A 13,438-nucleotide genomic window follows, 5' to 3' on the forward strand; every position below is an offset into this window, starting at 1 on the left:
GCCCCATAAATTAAATTAATGGCCCTTCCAGACAGTAATCGGTGAAGGATACAAAGATCAAGTTCTCCAGTTCCATAGACAGAAAAGTTTCCTATCAGCCATCATACAGCCTACTTTTGCAGTTTCTTATAGCATAGCGATAAACACATAGATTCCAACTCCTCTCTCGGATAAATAGAATATCCAGAGTATTTGCATCATAAATTAATGTCATTTACTCACTAAGCCTTGTGTTAGTGTGCTGTCCACTCTGACAGATTAAATGCTGACTGCTTAAAACCATTTGAGACACATAGCATGTGCTCAAGAGGATAAATGGCTTAATGGGGATGCCGTAATTCAGTATTGGATAAAATGAAGGTGTTTGTGTGTGCAAAGATTGTGTGCATTTAAAGGGTTAGTTCACCCAAAAATGGAAATTCTGTCATTAATTACTCACCCTCATGACGTTCCACACCTGTAAGACCTTCGTTCATCTTCAGAACACAAATTCAGATATTTTTGATGAAATCCGAGAGGTATGTGACTCGTCCATAGACAGCAATATAATCAACACTTTCAAGGTCCAGAAAGGTACTAAAGACATTGTTAAAACAGTCGATGTGACTGCAGTGGTTCAACCTTAATTTTATGAAGCGACGAGAATACTTTTTGTGTGCAAAAACAAACAAAAATAATGACTTTGTTCAACAATCTCTTCTCTTCCCTGTCACTATCCTTACACAGTTGACACAGTAAGCACAGTGAAGGCTTCCGTGTTTACGTCCGAATGCTGGCTCAGTATTGGCCAAAGCTGATCACGTGAGCATGCGCGTGATGCTGACGCAGGAGCCGGCCAATAATGAGTCGGCGTTCTGACGTAAAACCTGGAGGCGCTGGACGTAAACAACATATGAAAATGACACAGAAGAGAAGATATTGTTGAATAAAGTCATTATTTTTGTTTTGTTTTTGCGCACAAAAAGTATTCTCGTCTCTTCATAAAATTAAGGTTGAACCACTGCAGTCACGTCGACTGTTTTAACGATGTCTTTAGTACCTTTCTGGACCTTAAAAGTAGCAATTAAATTGCTGTCTATGGACGAGTCATATACCTCTCAGATTTAATCAAAAATATCTTAATTTGTGTTCTGAAGATGAAGAAGGTCTTACAAGTGTAGAACGACATGAGGGTGAGTAATTAATGACAGAATTTTCATTTTTTGGGTGAACTAACCCTTTAACAGACAGAGAGAGAAGGAGCAATGACAAAATCATCTAATCAAGTAATTGGGCATCCCAATCTAATTGTATACTGTAAATGAAAAAGAGAAGCAAATGGTATAGCTACAGACAGAAGCAGAGGTAGAAATGAAACAAATAGATGCTATTGTGAGGCCTGTTCTGCAGAATACAGATCAGGTAAACAAAACCACCATGCATTCAGGGTGGCAGGTTCATTATGAGCCCTTGCATATATGCTCCTGAACAATTCCTATCAGGCTCAAGGTGAATGCTCTGAATATGGAATGTGGGAATAATCCCAATTATGTCCAGACAGCCTTCAGAACACAGACACGCGCTGGTTTTGGAATCAGAGACATTTCATGTCATTAATTCATAACAAATAATGTAGATACATGAAAATCAACAATTTGGAAAATGGGAGAGGTTTAGAAAACCTTGAAGAAGCATCATATCAGATAGAGACCCTGCCTCTGCTTCAATGCGCGAGCCCCTTCCCCCCTCACGCGCGCCACAGCCCAGGCGAGCGCGAGTCACCGATGCACGCGACATCACCATAAACTACTGTCAACGTGTGAAATAACGCACTGGTCGCTTTTAATGAAGCACTTGAAATGACAAACATTAAAAACGCTTGTGTGTATGTAAAAGGAATGGCACTGTTATAGGAAGAGACAGCATTACATGCAACATCCCGAGGCACAGCCAATGATAATTAAGCTGTCCACCGGTTAATATTTCACAAATGTAGCACATAATCTATTGTTTTTGCATTGCACATAAAGCACAACAGATGAAATGACACGTTCTCTTCATTACAAAATGAGCCCACCTCTGCGAAGAAGGTCTCCATCTTCCCTCAGAGGATGCAAGAGGATCCAGCTAATCAATCACAAAACTGCAGAGGATTCGAGAAACGTTTGACAAGATGTATATCTGTTCTGCAGTTGCTTTCCATTCACGAATGTTTACGAAGAGCAGGGAGCTGCAATCCTGCGTGAGGTGGCAATTCAAACAACTGATGGCGCGAGAAACGGCCGTTGGCAAATAACAGCCGGTGGGAAAGGAAAACGCTCAGGTGTTTCGTTTCTGTAAGTGTCTTTTCTATTTAATCGAAACGCCGGTGTCCAAACACATGCCTTGCTGACTCCGGTGTCCGCACCAGAGCGAATGAGCCAGTGTCCGCTCGCGCATCTCCGGTTGGGCGGCGCACCGCGCGCAAAGACAGCCCCCCAAGTTTGCCCTTTTTACCGTGCATACCGGTAGTAAAATGAAAGAAATATGGCTTCACAGAAATAAACAACATGACAGATATTACAGCAATACTCTGAATCCATAATACAGCAAATAGTATAGTGCGTTTTGATGCGTTATGAAATGAGATCGAAAGCGTTATGTGTTAAAATACAGTAGAATAGGCTTCAGCAAGATTCCTTCATCTGATCTGAAATCCCATGTGTTGGATGTGGTACTGCGATCCCCCTCAGATGGGTTTCCATGGTAGCACTACTGACACATATTTCTGCATGTGCCATGCATAGCTGAAGTGAGACTCATGCAGTGGGTGGAGTAGAGCAGATTCACTCATCAATTCACATTTATAAAAGGTGTTGCGGTGTCTGCAGGCTCTGAAAACAAGTTCATATTTGCAACATATTCAAACTACTATGTTAAAGTGCTAGTTTGGTCACTCTCTGCATAAAAGTCAAATAAAGCAGATGGTAGATGTATTAAATCATTAAACTCTTATCTCCCACAGCTTGAGAGACCAAAAATGTAATCCGGATTCATTAGCCCAAGAAGAACTGTGGAATTTTTAAGTGTCAGTGACAAATAATTATTTCCAAAATGACAAATTTTTAAAACTATTCATATGCGTTCTTAATAGATTTGTATGTACATGCAAATACATAAAGACACTATCATTATTTTCATTTTTAAAAAAGGTTTTAAAACATTTTACTATGTAAAAGCATTGTTTTTTTTTTACAAATATCACTTGACTTTTTGAAGTCATGATATTTTCTTGTGGCTTTACCGTTTGACAATCAGAACTAAACATGTCATTAAATTGGCAAATTATTTGATATTTTTAGGAGATATGAACACACAGTGAAGAAGGTATACAGGGTTCCTCTCTGTGATATCATTTCCTGCTTTATGTTTTTTTTTTTTTACTTGTTTCTCAAAATTTTAGGACGTTTATACCACCTTGACATTTTTTACCTTAAGCCCCGTGTCATCCAAGATGTTTATGTCTTTTTTTTCAGTCGAAAAGAAATTAAGGTTTTTGAGGAAAACATTCCAGGATTTTTCTCCATATAGTGGACTTCAATGGGGTTCAACGGTTGAAGGTCCAAATTGCAGTTTCAGTGCAGCTTCAAAGGGCTCTACACGATCCCAGACGAGGAATAAGGGTCTTATCTTGCGAAAAAATCGGTCATTTTCTAAAAAAAAATAACAATTTTTGAAAAATTTCACAGAGCAGTGCAAGACGAGCATTTGTGGTTAAAAAGTATATACTTTTTTTTTTTTTTAAGAAAATGACTGATCGTTTCTCTAGACAAGACCCTTATTAGCTCGTCTGGGATCATGTAGAGCCCTTTGAAGCTGCACTGAAACTGACATTTGGACCTTCAACCCGTTGATCCCCAGTGAAGTCCACTATATGGAGAAAAATCCTGGAATGTTTTCCTCAAAAACCTTAATTTCTTTTTGACTGAAGAAAGAAAGACATGGACATCTTGGATGACATGGGGGTGAGTAAAAAAGGAAATTTTAATTCTGAAGTGAACTAATCCTTTAACATTTTAATCATATAGAAGAACTGTGTTCTAGTTATTGTATATATGAAAAACATGTTTTTTGTTTGTTTTTTGAATGTTGAGGTTCAAACACAAAAAATTAGCATCATATCATTGAAACAAAAGAAAAAGTGAAATATTTGAGTAAAAACCTGTAAATGCTCTCAGCCTCAATGTAACTTCAGTGCTGACTCTTTAGAGTTGCAGATACATTGGTAACTTTGCAGAGCTGTAAATCTTTGTGATGTTTTCAATTAAGGGAGACAAAGAGCAGGTTTTCCTGAGGAGTTACAAGCCATTTGACAGACACTTTTCATTCAGCACCTAATAGCACACTAACTGCAGGAACAGCTCCCCTGGAGCAATACTGCATGTCATTCTCAGAGTTAAAATACTATGGAGCAGGATTATGATGGGAACTGGGTTACCTCTTCTTCTGTAGAGATTGAACATGTATGTTATAAGAGCAGATCCTTAACTGTTAATGTACTACCTCTGCCAGGGTTTTTTTTTTTTTTTCTTCAGGGTGGAAATTATGGGGTTCTACTATACACAAATACACACAGACAATCTTTTTTTCTTTTGGTCTAAATGAGAATCTTGAGATATTGGAATTCTTTCTTTTTTTTTTCTTTACACTATTTGAAGACGAGTCATTTGAATGCTAAAAAATAAATTCATTGCTTCAAACTAACTGCAACTTCGCCTAAAAATCATCAGAGAAATTTCATAAGGTGTCAAAAAGTCTCCGATGATATTCATGACACACAAGCATGCATCGTAATCCATGCAAGACGAAGTACAAAGTATAATCAATACATTGTAGCATGTTTAAATCAGATGTGCATTGAAGATTGATGTCTGTATCATCTGACAAACACAAGCTGTGAAGAAAACAATGTGAAATCCCTATGGTCACTTACATCACTAAATTGACTAAACGAAAGTCATGCTCATTTTACACCCTAAAGCACACACACACTTTTTAGGTTATTTTTCTTTTTTTGTCAAAATGAGTATCGGCTATGTGAGTACCCCCACCTGTTCCATTATGCTTTTAACCTGCGGTCTTTTGGGAGAAAAGGTGAGGGGGTTGGTTACATAATTTTTTGAAACTTTATTTCAGGCAGTCAAAAAGCTTTAGTATTGACACTTATAGAGCTTCCTGGCAAACCAAAATAATATTTATGATCATCTATTTATGCTTGCCAAAACTATATCCACTTATGTGATGGCAAGAAGCATGCTCGTCTGTGCTCCAGACGGTCAGACTATGGAGCCCAGATGCGGCTTACTCTACTCAAGAATGAGCCTCCCCTACCCAGGCCTCTCTATTGTATGCTCATGCCTGTCACTGGAGGCCCTGGAGGTTTTAGGGGCCTCCCAGTAAGCAGTGTAGCCTGCAGCACACCACCCGTATTGCAGTCGCCTCTTTGTCTCCTCCAGCCTTTTATCCCTTGCTTCCCATTGTGGAACGTGGGCTGGGGTCACACCACTGTAACAGAGCCTCACGTTCAGAGGAAGCTTGTCTCTTTTGTTTCATCCTGGTGAATGGAGCTGCTTTATTTTTAAGTGTTGGGGCAGTTCCACATGGTCCCCCCTTCACTAACATCACTCTCCTACTGTGACAACTCAATTCAACATGAATAGGCTTCTTAATCATTCACCTGATGCTTCGCTTTCAACAAGCATGTGTTGCATGATGCTCATAAAGTCCTCTAAAACAGTGAAACAATAAAGTGATACACTGGCAGGCTTAAAGGGGGAAGATCCAGTAAGTTAATAGGGCTCCACGTTTAACAGCAAGAGCCAGAGAAAGCTAGAAAACTGGGAGGCATATCCCAAAAGTGTACTTCGGAATCAAATGTCATTTTAATGTGACATCAATCGGACTCTCAGGGTGATGTCATTTTAAGTGGATAGGCAGATGAGAAGAATGTGATATACTATATGACAAGCCCTGCGGTTGGACCATCATAGATTTTCTGCACAACTGGTTTTGTGCAATAAGACCATAATGTGCACCATTCAGAATTGAATTGACAATTCTTTTAAATTTCATTTCCATTCAAACCTGAAGTAGAAAACAGAATGCATAATTGTAATTTGAATTTAAATGGGTTACAATTTTATATTTTTAGAATTATATTTAAAATGCCATATACTTTTAAGTTTAAAGAAAACAAAATACAGAATTCTATAAATACAGAAAAACACCATACAACATATTCACAACATAATTTCAGAAACATCTGATGATTTGAAATGGCACCTATAGAAATTTGTATAATATGTAATTTTTCACCACTAGAGGTCGCCTATTCAAAAAAGGCATAGCTTGATGACGCCGAGATTGAGCGCGGAATCATGGGAGGTGTCGTCTTCACCTCACAGCCAGGAGAAAAGAATCCGACAGGACTCGGACGGAAATCATGTTCATGGATGAGATTATTAAAGTTACTGTAGTATGAATCAGAGCAGGGCGAGTGCTGTGCTGCCGCTGAAGCGATTGCTAATGAGAGACGAGTGCAACACACGCCTCGAGAGCAGAGGAACTTTTATTATGCTGCAGTCGCCACTTCCGCTTCTTCTGGTCAAACGTATGTGAGGTAACGCAGCGCTGTTTATCATTTAGATACATTTGAGTGTGTTGATAATGATGTTATAACGTTATTCTGTGCGTTCGCTCGGCGGCTGCTGTGAGAGACTCTTCATGCACACTGCAGTAAGCTAGATCGATATTAGAATATCATATTAATATAATGAAGAAAACGAGATTCAAACAATAAGACTAAACATGTTGAGCTATATAACAATGATTAGTTTTCTGTCTATAAATGTATCCAGACAGTTGTTCCCTTGTCTAATAAAACATATAATATATCAAAGCATCTTTGGTGTTTCAATGGTTTCTACAAAATAAAACCTGAAATCGAGGGTAACGCAGGTATGATGACATTGATAGGCGACGCACGGACACGGTCCGTGTCCTGGTTAAAATTGCTTATTTCTCTGGATTTAAACATTCTTGGAAACATCTCGGATAATGTAAGTACACAAGTCAACAAAATATATAACACTGTTCTAGTGGTTTTTGGATATTTTAATCCAAAAATCTTACATATTGTGCCTTTAATTTATATGTATAGTCAGTACTGGGTATAGTAACTGATTGCATGTAATCTGGATTCTAAATTCTAAATCCTAATTCTTCTTTTTCATGTTTTAAATTTTCCTTTCTAAAAAAGCATATTACTTATATACATTCAGAAAGTCTTCTAGATTTGTGAAATCGCACACACAGCCAGAAGTCAGGTGGCTAATTACAAGAATTGAGAGGCACAAAGCATTTGACCACTGGATTTACAGAAATCATTTCACTTTTAAGGAGTGTTTTCTCAACATTGCATATCAAAACATTAAGGTTGAGCCACTGTAGTCATGTTGACTATTTTAACGTAATGTCTTTACTACTTCTCTGGGCCTTGAATGTGGTAATTTCGTTGCTTTCTAACGGATTTCATCAAAAATATCTTACTTTGTGTTCCGAAGATGAACGAAGGCCTTGCGGGTTTGGAACAACATGAGGGTGAGAAATTAATGACAGAAATGTCATTTTTTGGGTGAACTAACCATTTAAACTGTTTCAAAAAAGGGTGGCATCTGAATGAGCCACCTGAGAAAATGGTACCAACATCGTGTAGTGAAACAGTTGGACAGCCACATTTCTATTCTACTCTTTTTAAAATCATTTCAGGCTTGATCTTCTCATTTGAATATGCTTTCTCCTCTCTGCAGACTGATGTTTTAGTGCTGAAAGTAGTAAAAGTTTGTCGATACTGTTGTTATCACTGGGTGAGAAACAAACAGATTACTGTCAATCAAAGGCACTAGCCAATACACATAACCATAAATCCCTCTGATTCAGTGAATCAACAGAGGCCTTAGCGTAATGAGATTATCCTTTTGTCTAAAGCATAGGAACAGATTAAAATCTCAGTGCCTCTAGCAATATGGTATCTCTCCCCCAGTTTTGTTCAGTCATTTCAATAACTTATAATGCATGCAATAATAGTTGATGTTTAGTTACCTATCAGAAAAAACACACAAAAGAATCAAATAGTTGTGTCATTGGAATTTGAAGATAGCTTGCCTGCAAATCTTTTTATCTCTACTGGCAATTGCCAAAACAGAAACATTCAGGTGCCTATGTGTATGTTCACTGGAGAGACAGACAGACAAGAGTCTTGGCTAAGATGACAAATGCCTCGCCTTGAATGTACATGAGACTACGCTGCATTAATTGATTTGGGGTTTACAGACGAAAAAGCCTGTAAACAGTCATATTCTGGACTCAAGAAATGGCCCAGGTCTGTATATCTATGAGACATTTTCAGGGGTTTGCAATAATAATAACTGTGACACTTGCTTTGCTAAACGCTATAAGCCATGATTAGGTATTTTGATGGAATTGTACACATTTTAGAGAAATAAGCCAGTATGCATCTTCACCATTGATCTTAGATCAATCAATAACCATTATTGAGCTGGCCATGAGACTGTTAATGTTGTAGTTAAGTGCTGGGTGTTGTGTCTGGAGGTATAATGGTTCTGCAATAGACAGGAAGGGTGGATTTTATGATGCATTAAATCATTTTCATTGATCGCCATGGTGAGTCTGTAAAAAATCTTAGTGTTTTTATATGTTTTTTTCCCCATTTAACCTAATTCTTGGTATTAAAAAAATGTTTACACTGTGAAAAAAATTATTTTATATTATTTTTACTTTTTAAATACAATGGACAAATCATTTGGATAAAAACAGTAAATTAAGTTCAGTTTAATAAAATCAAAAAGATTTTTTACAGTGTATGCCATGTCTTTAAATTACTTTATACACTCAAAAAACAGTGGTTCCACATGACCAAAACCATGTACAACTAACTAGAATCATTGGTGAATGGTTTGTTTAACTTAAATAGTCAAACATTCAAATAATGCTTCCCGTTTAGGTCCTGTGATTTACACAAACTAAATATAACTTTTCTTTATACATGTAAAGTTTGGTGTTGGCAGTCCAGAAGTGATACTGGTTTCACCCAGAGCACTACCATAGTGGTGGCTTTATTATTAAAGCAATTTGAGGTTTGAGAAGCTCAAACATACTGCATAGCCAGTGAGGTTAATTCTCGTGTTTAAGCTTCTGGAAGAGGTTTGCTCTTGTGCATTATTCAGGTTAGGTTGAGCTTCTGCTTATGTTCGCCGATCAATGTTGCAAGTAAAAGCCTAAATTAAATCTTTTTATCATAACAAGTGATCAATTCTCTTCAGAAAATTTTGACTAAACCGCTCGATCCATATGGATTAGTTTTCCGATCTCTTTATGAAGTTTTTGACACTTCAAAGTGGCAGTTACAAAGGCAGTCAATGGAAGGAAATCTGACAGCATTCTGTCATCAGAAAGATCTTCATTTGTGGTCTGAAGATGAACGAAAGTCTTACAGATGTGGAACGACATGAGGGTGAGTAATTAATGACAGAATTTTCATTTTGGGGTGAACTAACCCTTTAACAAGTTTCTCCATTTTCTCATCTTGCTAAAAAAATGCATAAAATAACACTTTATTTCAACATTTACTCTCCCAATTCAGCCCCTTTGCAAAGCATGATGGGAAGTGAAAGTCCTGTTTGATTGGGTTACTTGATTGAAACATGTTATTTCAAAATAAAAACATCAAGTTAAGTCAAAGATTTAACATGAAGCAATCACATTTGAACCAGAAAAATTGTTAAATCAAAATAAATTGTTTAAATAAAGTGAACAGCATTGGAAAAAAAAAAACATTTTTTGAGTGTATATAACACTTTGTATTACAAAAATCAATACAAAGTATTTCCTGCACATGCATAAAAAGCATAAAAGATCAAAAAGTCTAGAAGTCTCACTGTCCTCAATTTTGGGTTGCATTAAAGAATAAGTGTGTGATCTGAAATTATAACCGGTCCACAGGAAGAACATCCATGGGAAAGTGAATGTTTATTGTGTTTACAGAGAGCTATGAGGAAGGAATCAAGTTGAGAGCCCTCGGATCATCACAAGATTTGAAAGGATTGCAAACAGATTTATGATTTCACTATATGACCAAGACAGAGAGTGTGTTATTCAGGTGTGAATATATTAACAAACCTGACCTCTAATCTATGTATTCATTGGATTGTTAGAATACATTCCCTTCCAGTTCTTGCATTTTCAAATTGTTATAAACCACCCTATAAGATAAAGACAAAAATAAAGACTTCAGCGTGGCTAACCTCACTTCATTCCCATGCCAAATCCAAGATTATCCAATCTTTCAAATTTATTACAAAAAAAAAAAAGATTCTCCCCCCCAGCATACGCTCTCTTCTATTATCCCTCAATACAGAAATAAATGCTTGTCCTATAAATTCATGTATGCACCTTGATCCTCTTCAATCCTTAATATGAAAATGTCTGAAGCATAACAGAGTAAAGCCCTGTGCCATATAAATCATATCTCTCCCTCACAAACATGCACTCACTGCTCTCCAGACTGAAGCACGGACAACGGGAAATGAATACATGAGCTGTATTAAGATCCAGCCTCTTCAAGACCTGCATCCGAGAGGAGGGCATCAAAATCAAGTGAACTACTGTATCTATTTTCATGTTAGCATTTATTTTTTATTTGCTATTAAGTAATGCAATAGTGGCTAGTATTGTTTTTTTCAGTTTCTAGTCCATATTCAACTTACGACGAAAGTAAAAACTGGCGTCGCGTCAGTTACACTTTTTCCGTAAGTTGAATAGGGAAGGCGTAGGAAGTAGTGTAAGCTTTTTGAACTGCAAGAGTTTTACACTTTCTTCGTACGTTGAATACGGAAGGCGGTCTAGCGGAAGCTAGATATTTTACTTCATAACTTGTTAAATATGTTATGATATGTATATATTGTTACATACAATGCTCCTATAGGGTTTACAACAGAGGCAGTAAGAAAGAGTATGTGTGTATAGATGCATTTGGTTCCCAGCAGTTCAATTTAATTAAGGATCCCCAGAGGAATGACTTCATCTCTGAGCAAGAGGGGTCTCCACTTACCCCTGTTTCCCTTCCTTCCTCCTGTCAATCCCAGTATGGCAGAATTTCATCTGAATCAGCCCTCAATATCACTAATGCATGCAAGGTCAACATGGGCAATCATGCTGAAATAGAAACAATCATAAATCCTGTTTTTCATCTAGTGTGTTAAATGTTGGTAACTGATGCTGCTGCAAACACCACTACAGCACTTTTTTAAACACATTTTTCTAAAAACTATTCTATCAAGTAATGCAATTTTCCTGACCCAGTTCATTGCATGCAATAACAAAAGATCAATTTTGAGGTAAATTGCTCTGTCGTTTAATAAAAGCAGATACATAATGAGAATCCCTCAGTTGTTATAGAGTACTTGAGGTTGCAATAAGTGATTGAAATTAAGTGAAAATGGTACACTTGTTGATGAGATGGTTATCTTCATATTTAATTAAAGTTGCTGTAAGCAATGTTAGCCATTTTAGTCCAGGCTTAGACACGCCCTCTATAGAGTACCTCAGGGATGACGTGTTTTTGTAGGCCAACCCGGAAGTTAGCGGCGCACGGGTTCCCTCGATCGAAAGCCTATGCATTTTTCCCATAGACTTTTGGAAAATCGCAAAAAATAAGCTCTGTGTTTAACAAAGGGTTATGACACTTACACGTTTTGTCTATCAAGATAATCGTTACAAGTTAACACAACATTTATACATTTTGAAGCCTAAACAAAGTTGGAAAATAAAGTCTATAAACGGACTACAGCACACCATGCAGATCAACGGCACCACCATCAAGCTTCCTCAAACTTTATTTAAAAAACAACTTTATTTAAAAACATGGTCGCTGATTATGATTTGTGCTGTATATGAATACTTATCCACTTTTTAATGAGAAATGCTGTCCAAATGTCCTGTTTGTCATGATGACGTCTAAAGTCCCCACCAAAGGAAGTAGTCCCTTTTAGCAATTTGTTAGCAACCGCCGTTTTTAAGACACAATAAAGGTTTAAAAAATCACAAGCGGGTTATAACTGGTGTGTTTTATGTCATAGATGAAAACGTGAAAATATTTAGAGGCTTTGTTAACCACAGACCTTATTTCAGGCGATTTAGCAAAAACCCATTGACTTCGGGGCGATGGAACCGTAAGTCCTAAAATGCTAACTCACTTCCGGGTTTTGCCTACAAAAACACGTCATCCCTATTCATACAATTATTATTAGTAATCACTATGAAATCAAAATGGAAATTTTTTTATGCAGTATTTATAATTTATATATGTGCATATCATTATTTTTTTATTCATGTGCCCTCGTAATCTTTAATCAAAATAATTTCCCCTCCCATTTGCGACGGCATCTCTTCTCTGATGACGTGTTTACTGGCGTGAGGGTGGGACAACCTGTAACTCAATTCCCATTGGACAAAATCAAGTCCCGCCCTACATTGTCATTTCACTCGGACATACGTCACAATAGGGTAGAAAATACTATCGCAACTTCCATTTCTTGCCGACTTTAACAGTTTATCAACTGGAGGAATTTACATTATGTCCAATTTGTTTTATTATGCATTATATGTAGAAATTGTATGCATATTTCAAAGTATTATTGTGTGTACTTAGTATTAACTGATAGTTGATGAAGACCCGATTTCTTACGACAACGACAGCTTTGGCAGAACCATGGTAATTTCACCTGTCAAGCAGAAGCAAAGGATGCTTGGAGGGTGGATCTGTTTACAGTAGCTTACAAGCTCTCATATTCCTGTTAGAATATTTAGCTGTATAAGCAGGTGTTGACAGATGAGAAATCGTGAACATTTCGCACCCTTCACTCATGAATACCGCTCATCCAAGTTCATCTATCGCGTTTTCTACTTCCGGCTTTCCGTATATGGACTACACGCTGTGAACGCGCAAAATGATTGACAGGGAAAAATAAGCGGCTTCTGAGCTATTCTCGATTTCTCATCTGACTGACAGCTGCTGTAATTACAAAGGGAAAGCGCGGTGCTCGCTTTCTGTGTAATTAATTCACAATAAAAGTTATTGTTTTTCTTAAGATTTTGTGAGTACTTCATACTTCACATTAACAAAATGTATTTTTAAACCTAGTTATTTTATAATGTTTAATATTTAGTCAAAAATGAAGTGAAAAACGATTAGAGGAAATAGCTGATATATGCGCAAATAAATGCTACTTTGCCGCCACCTGCTGGTTAAAGTGGTAATTATTGTCTTTTTTTTTTAATTAAGTGTTTTCTATCAAATGTTGAATTTCCTACATTTTTAAACGTTCGGTTTTACAATGGGGAC

The 13,438-nt window shown here is 37.1% G+C and overlaps 1 protein-coding gene across 1 annotated transcript in view; it reads right to left on the reverse strand.

The window, feature by feature from the left end:
• myo10l1 (myosin X, like 1) overlaps nucleotides 1-2,663 on the reverse strand; it is a 72,750-nt gene extending 70,087 nt beyond the window's left edge. Inside the window, exon 1 of the mRNA XM_051896760.1 lies at nucleotides 2,057-2,663. Coding sequence (XP_051752720.1) covers nucleotides 2,057-2,077 — 21 coding nt within the window. The 5' untranslated portion in view covers nucleotides 2,078-2,663. The remainder of the gene's footprint in view (nucleotides 1-2,056) is intronic.
• Nucleotides 2,664-13,438: the final 10,775 nt, after the last annotated feature.

The sequence above is a fragment of the Ctenopharyngodon idella genome, chromosome 6 (genome assembly GCF_019924925.1).
Source record: "Ctenopharyngodon idella isolate HZGC_01 chromosome 6, HZGC01, whole genome shotgun sequence".
Lineage (NCBI taxonomy): Eukaryota > Metazoa > Chordata > Actinopteri > Cypriniformes > Xenocyprididae > Ctenopharyngodon > Ctenopharyngodon idella.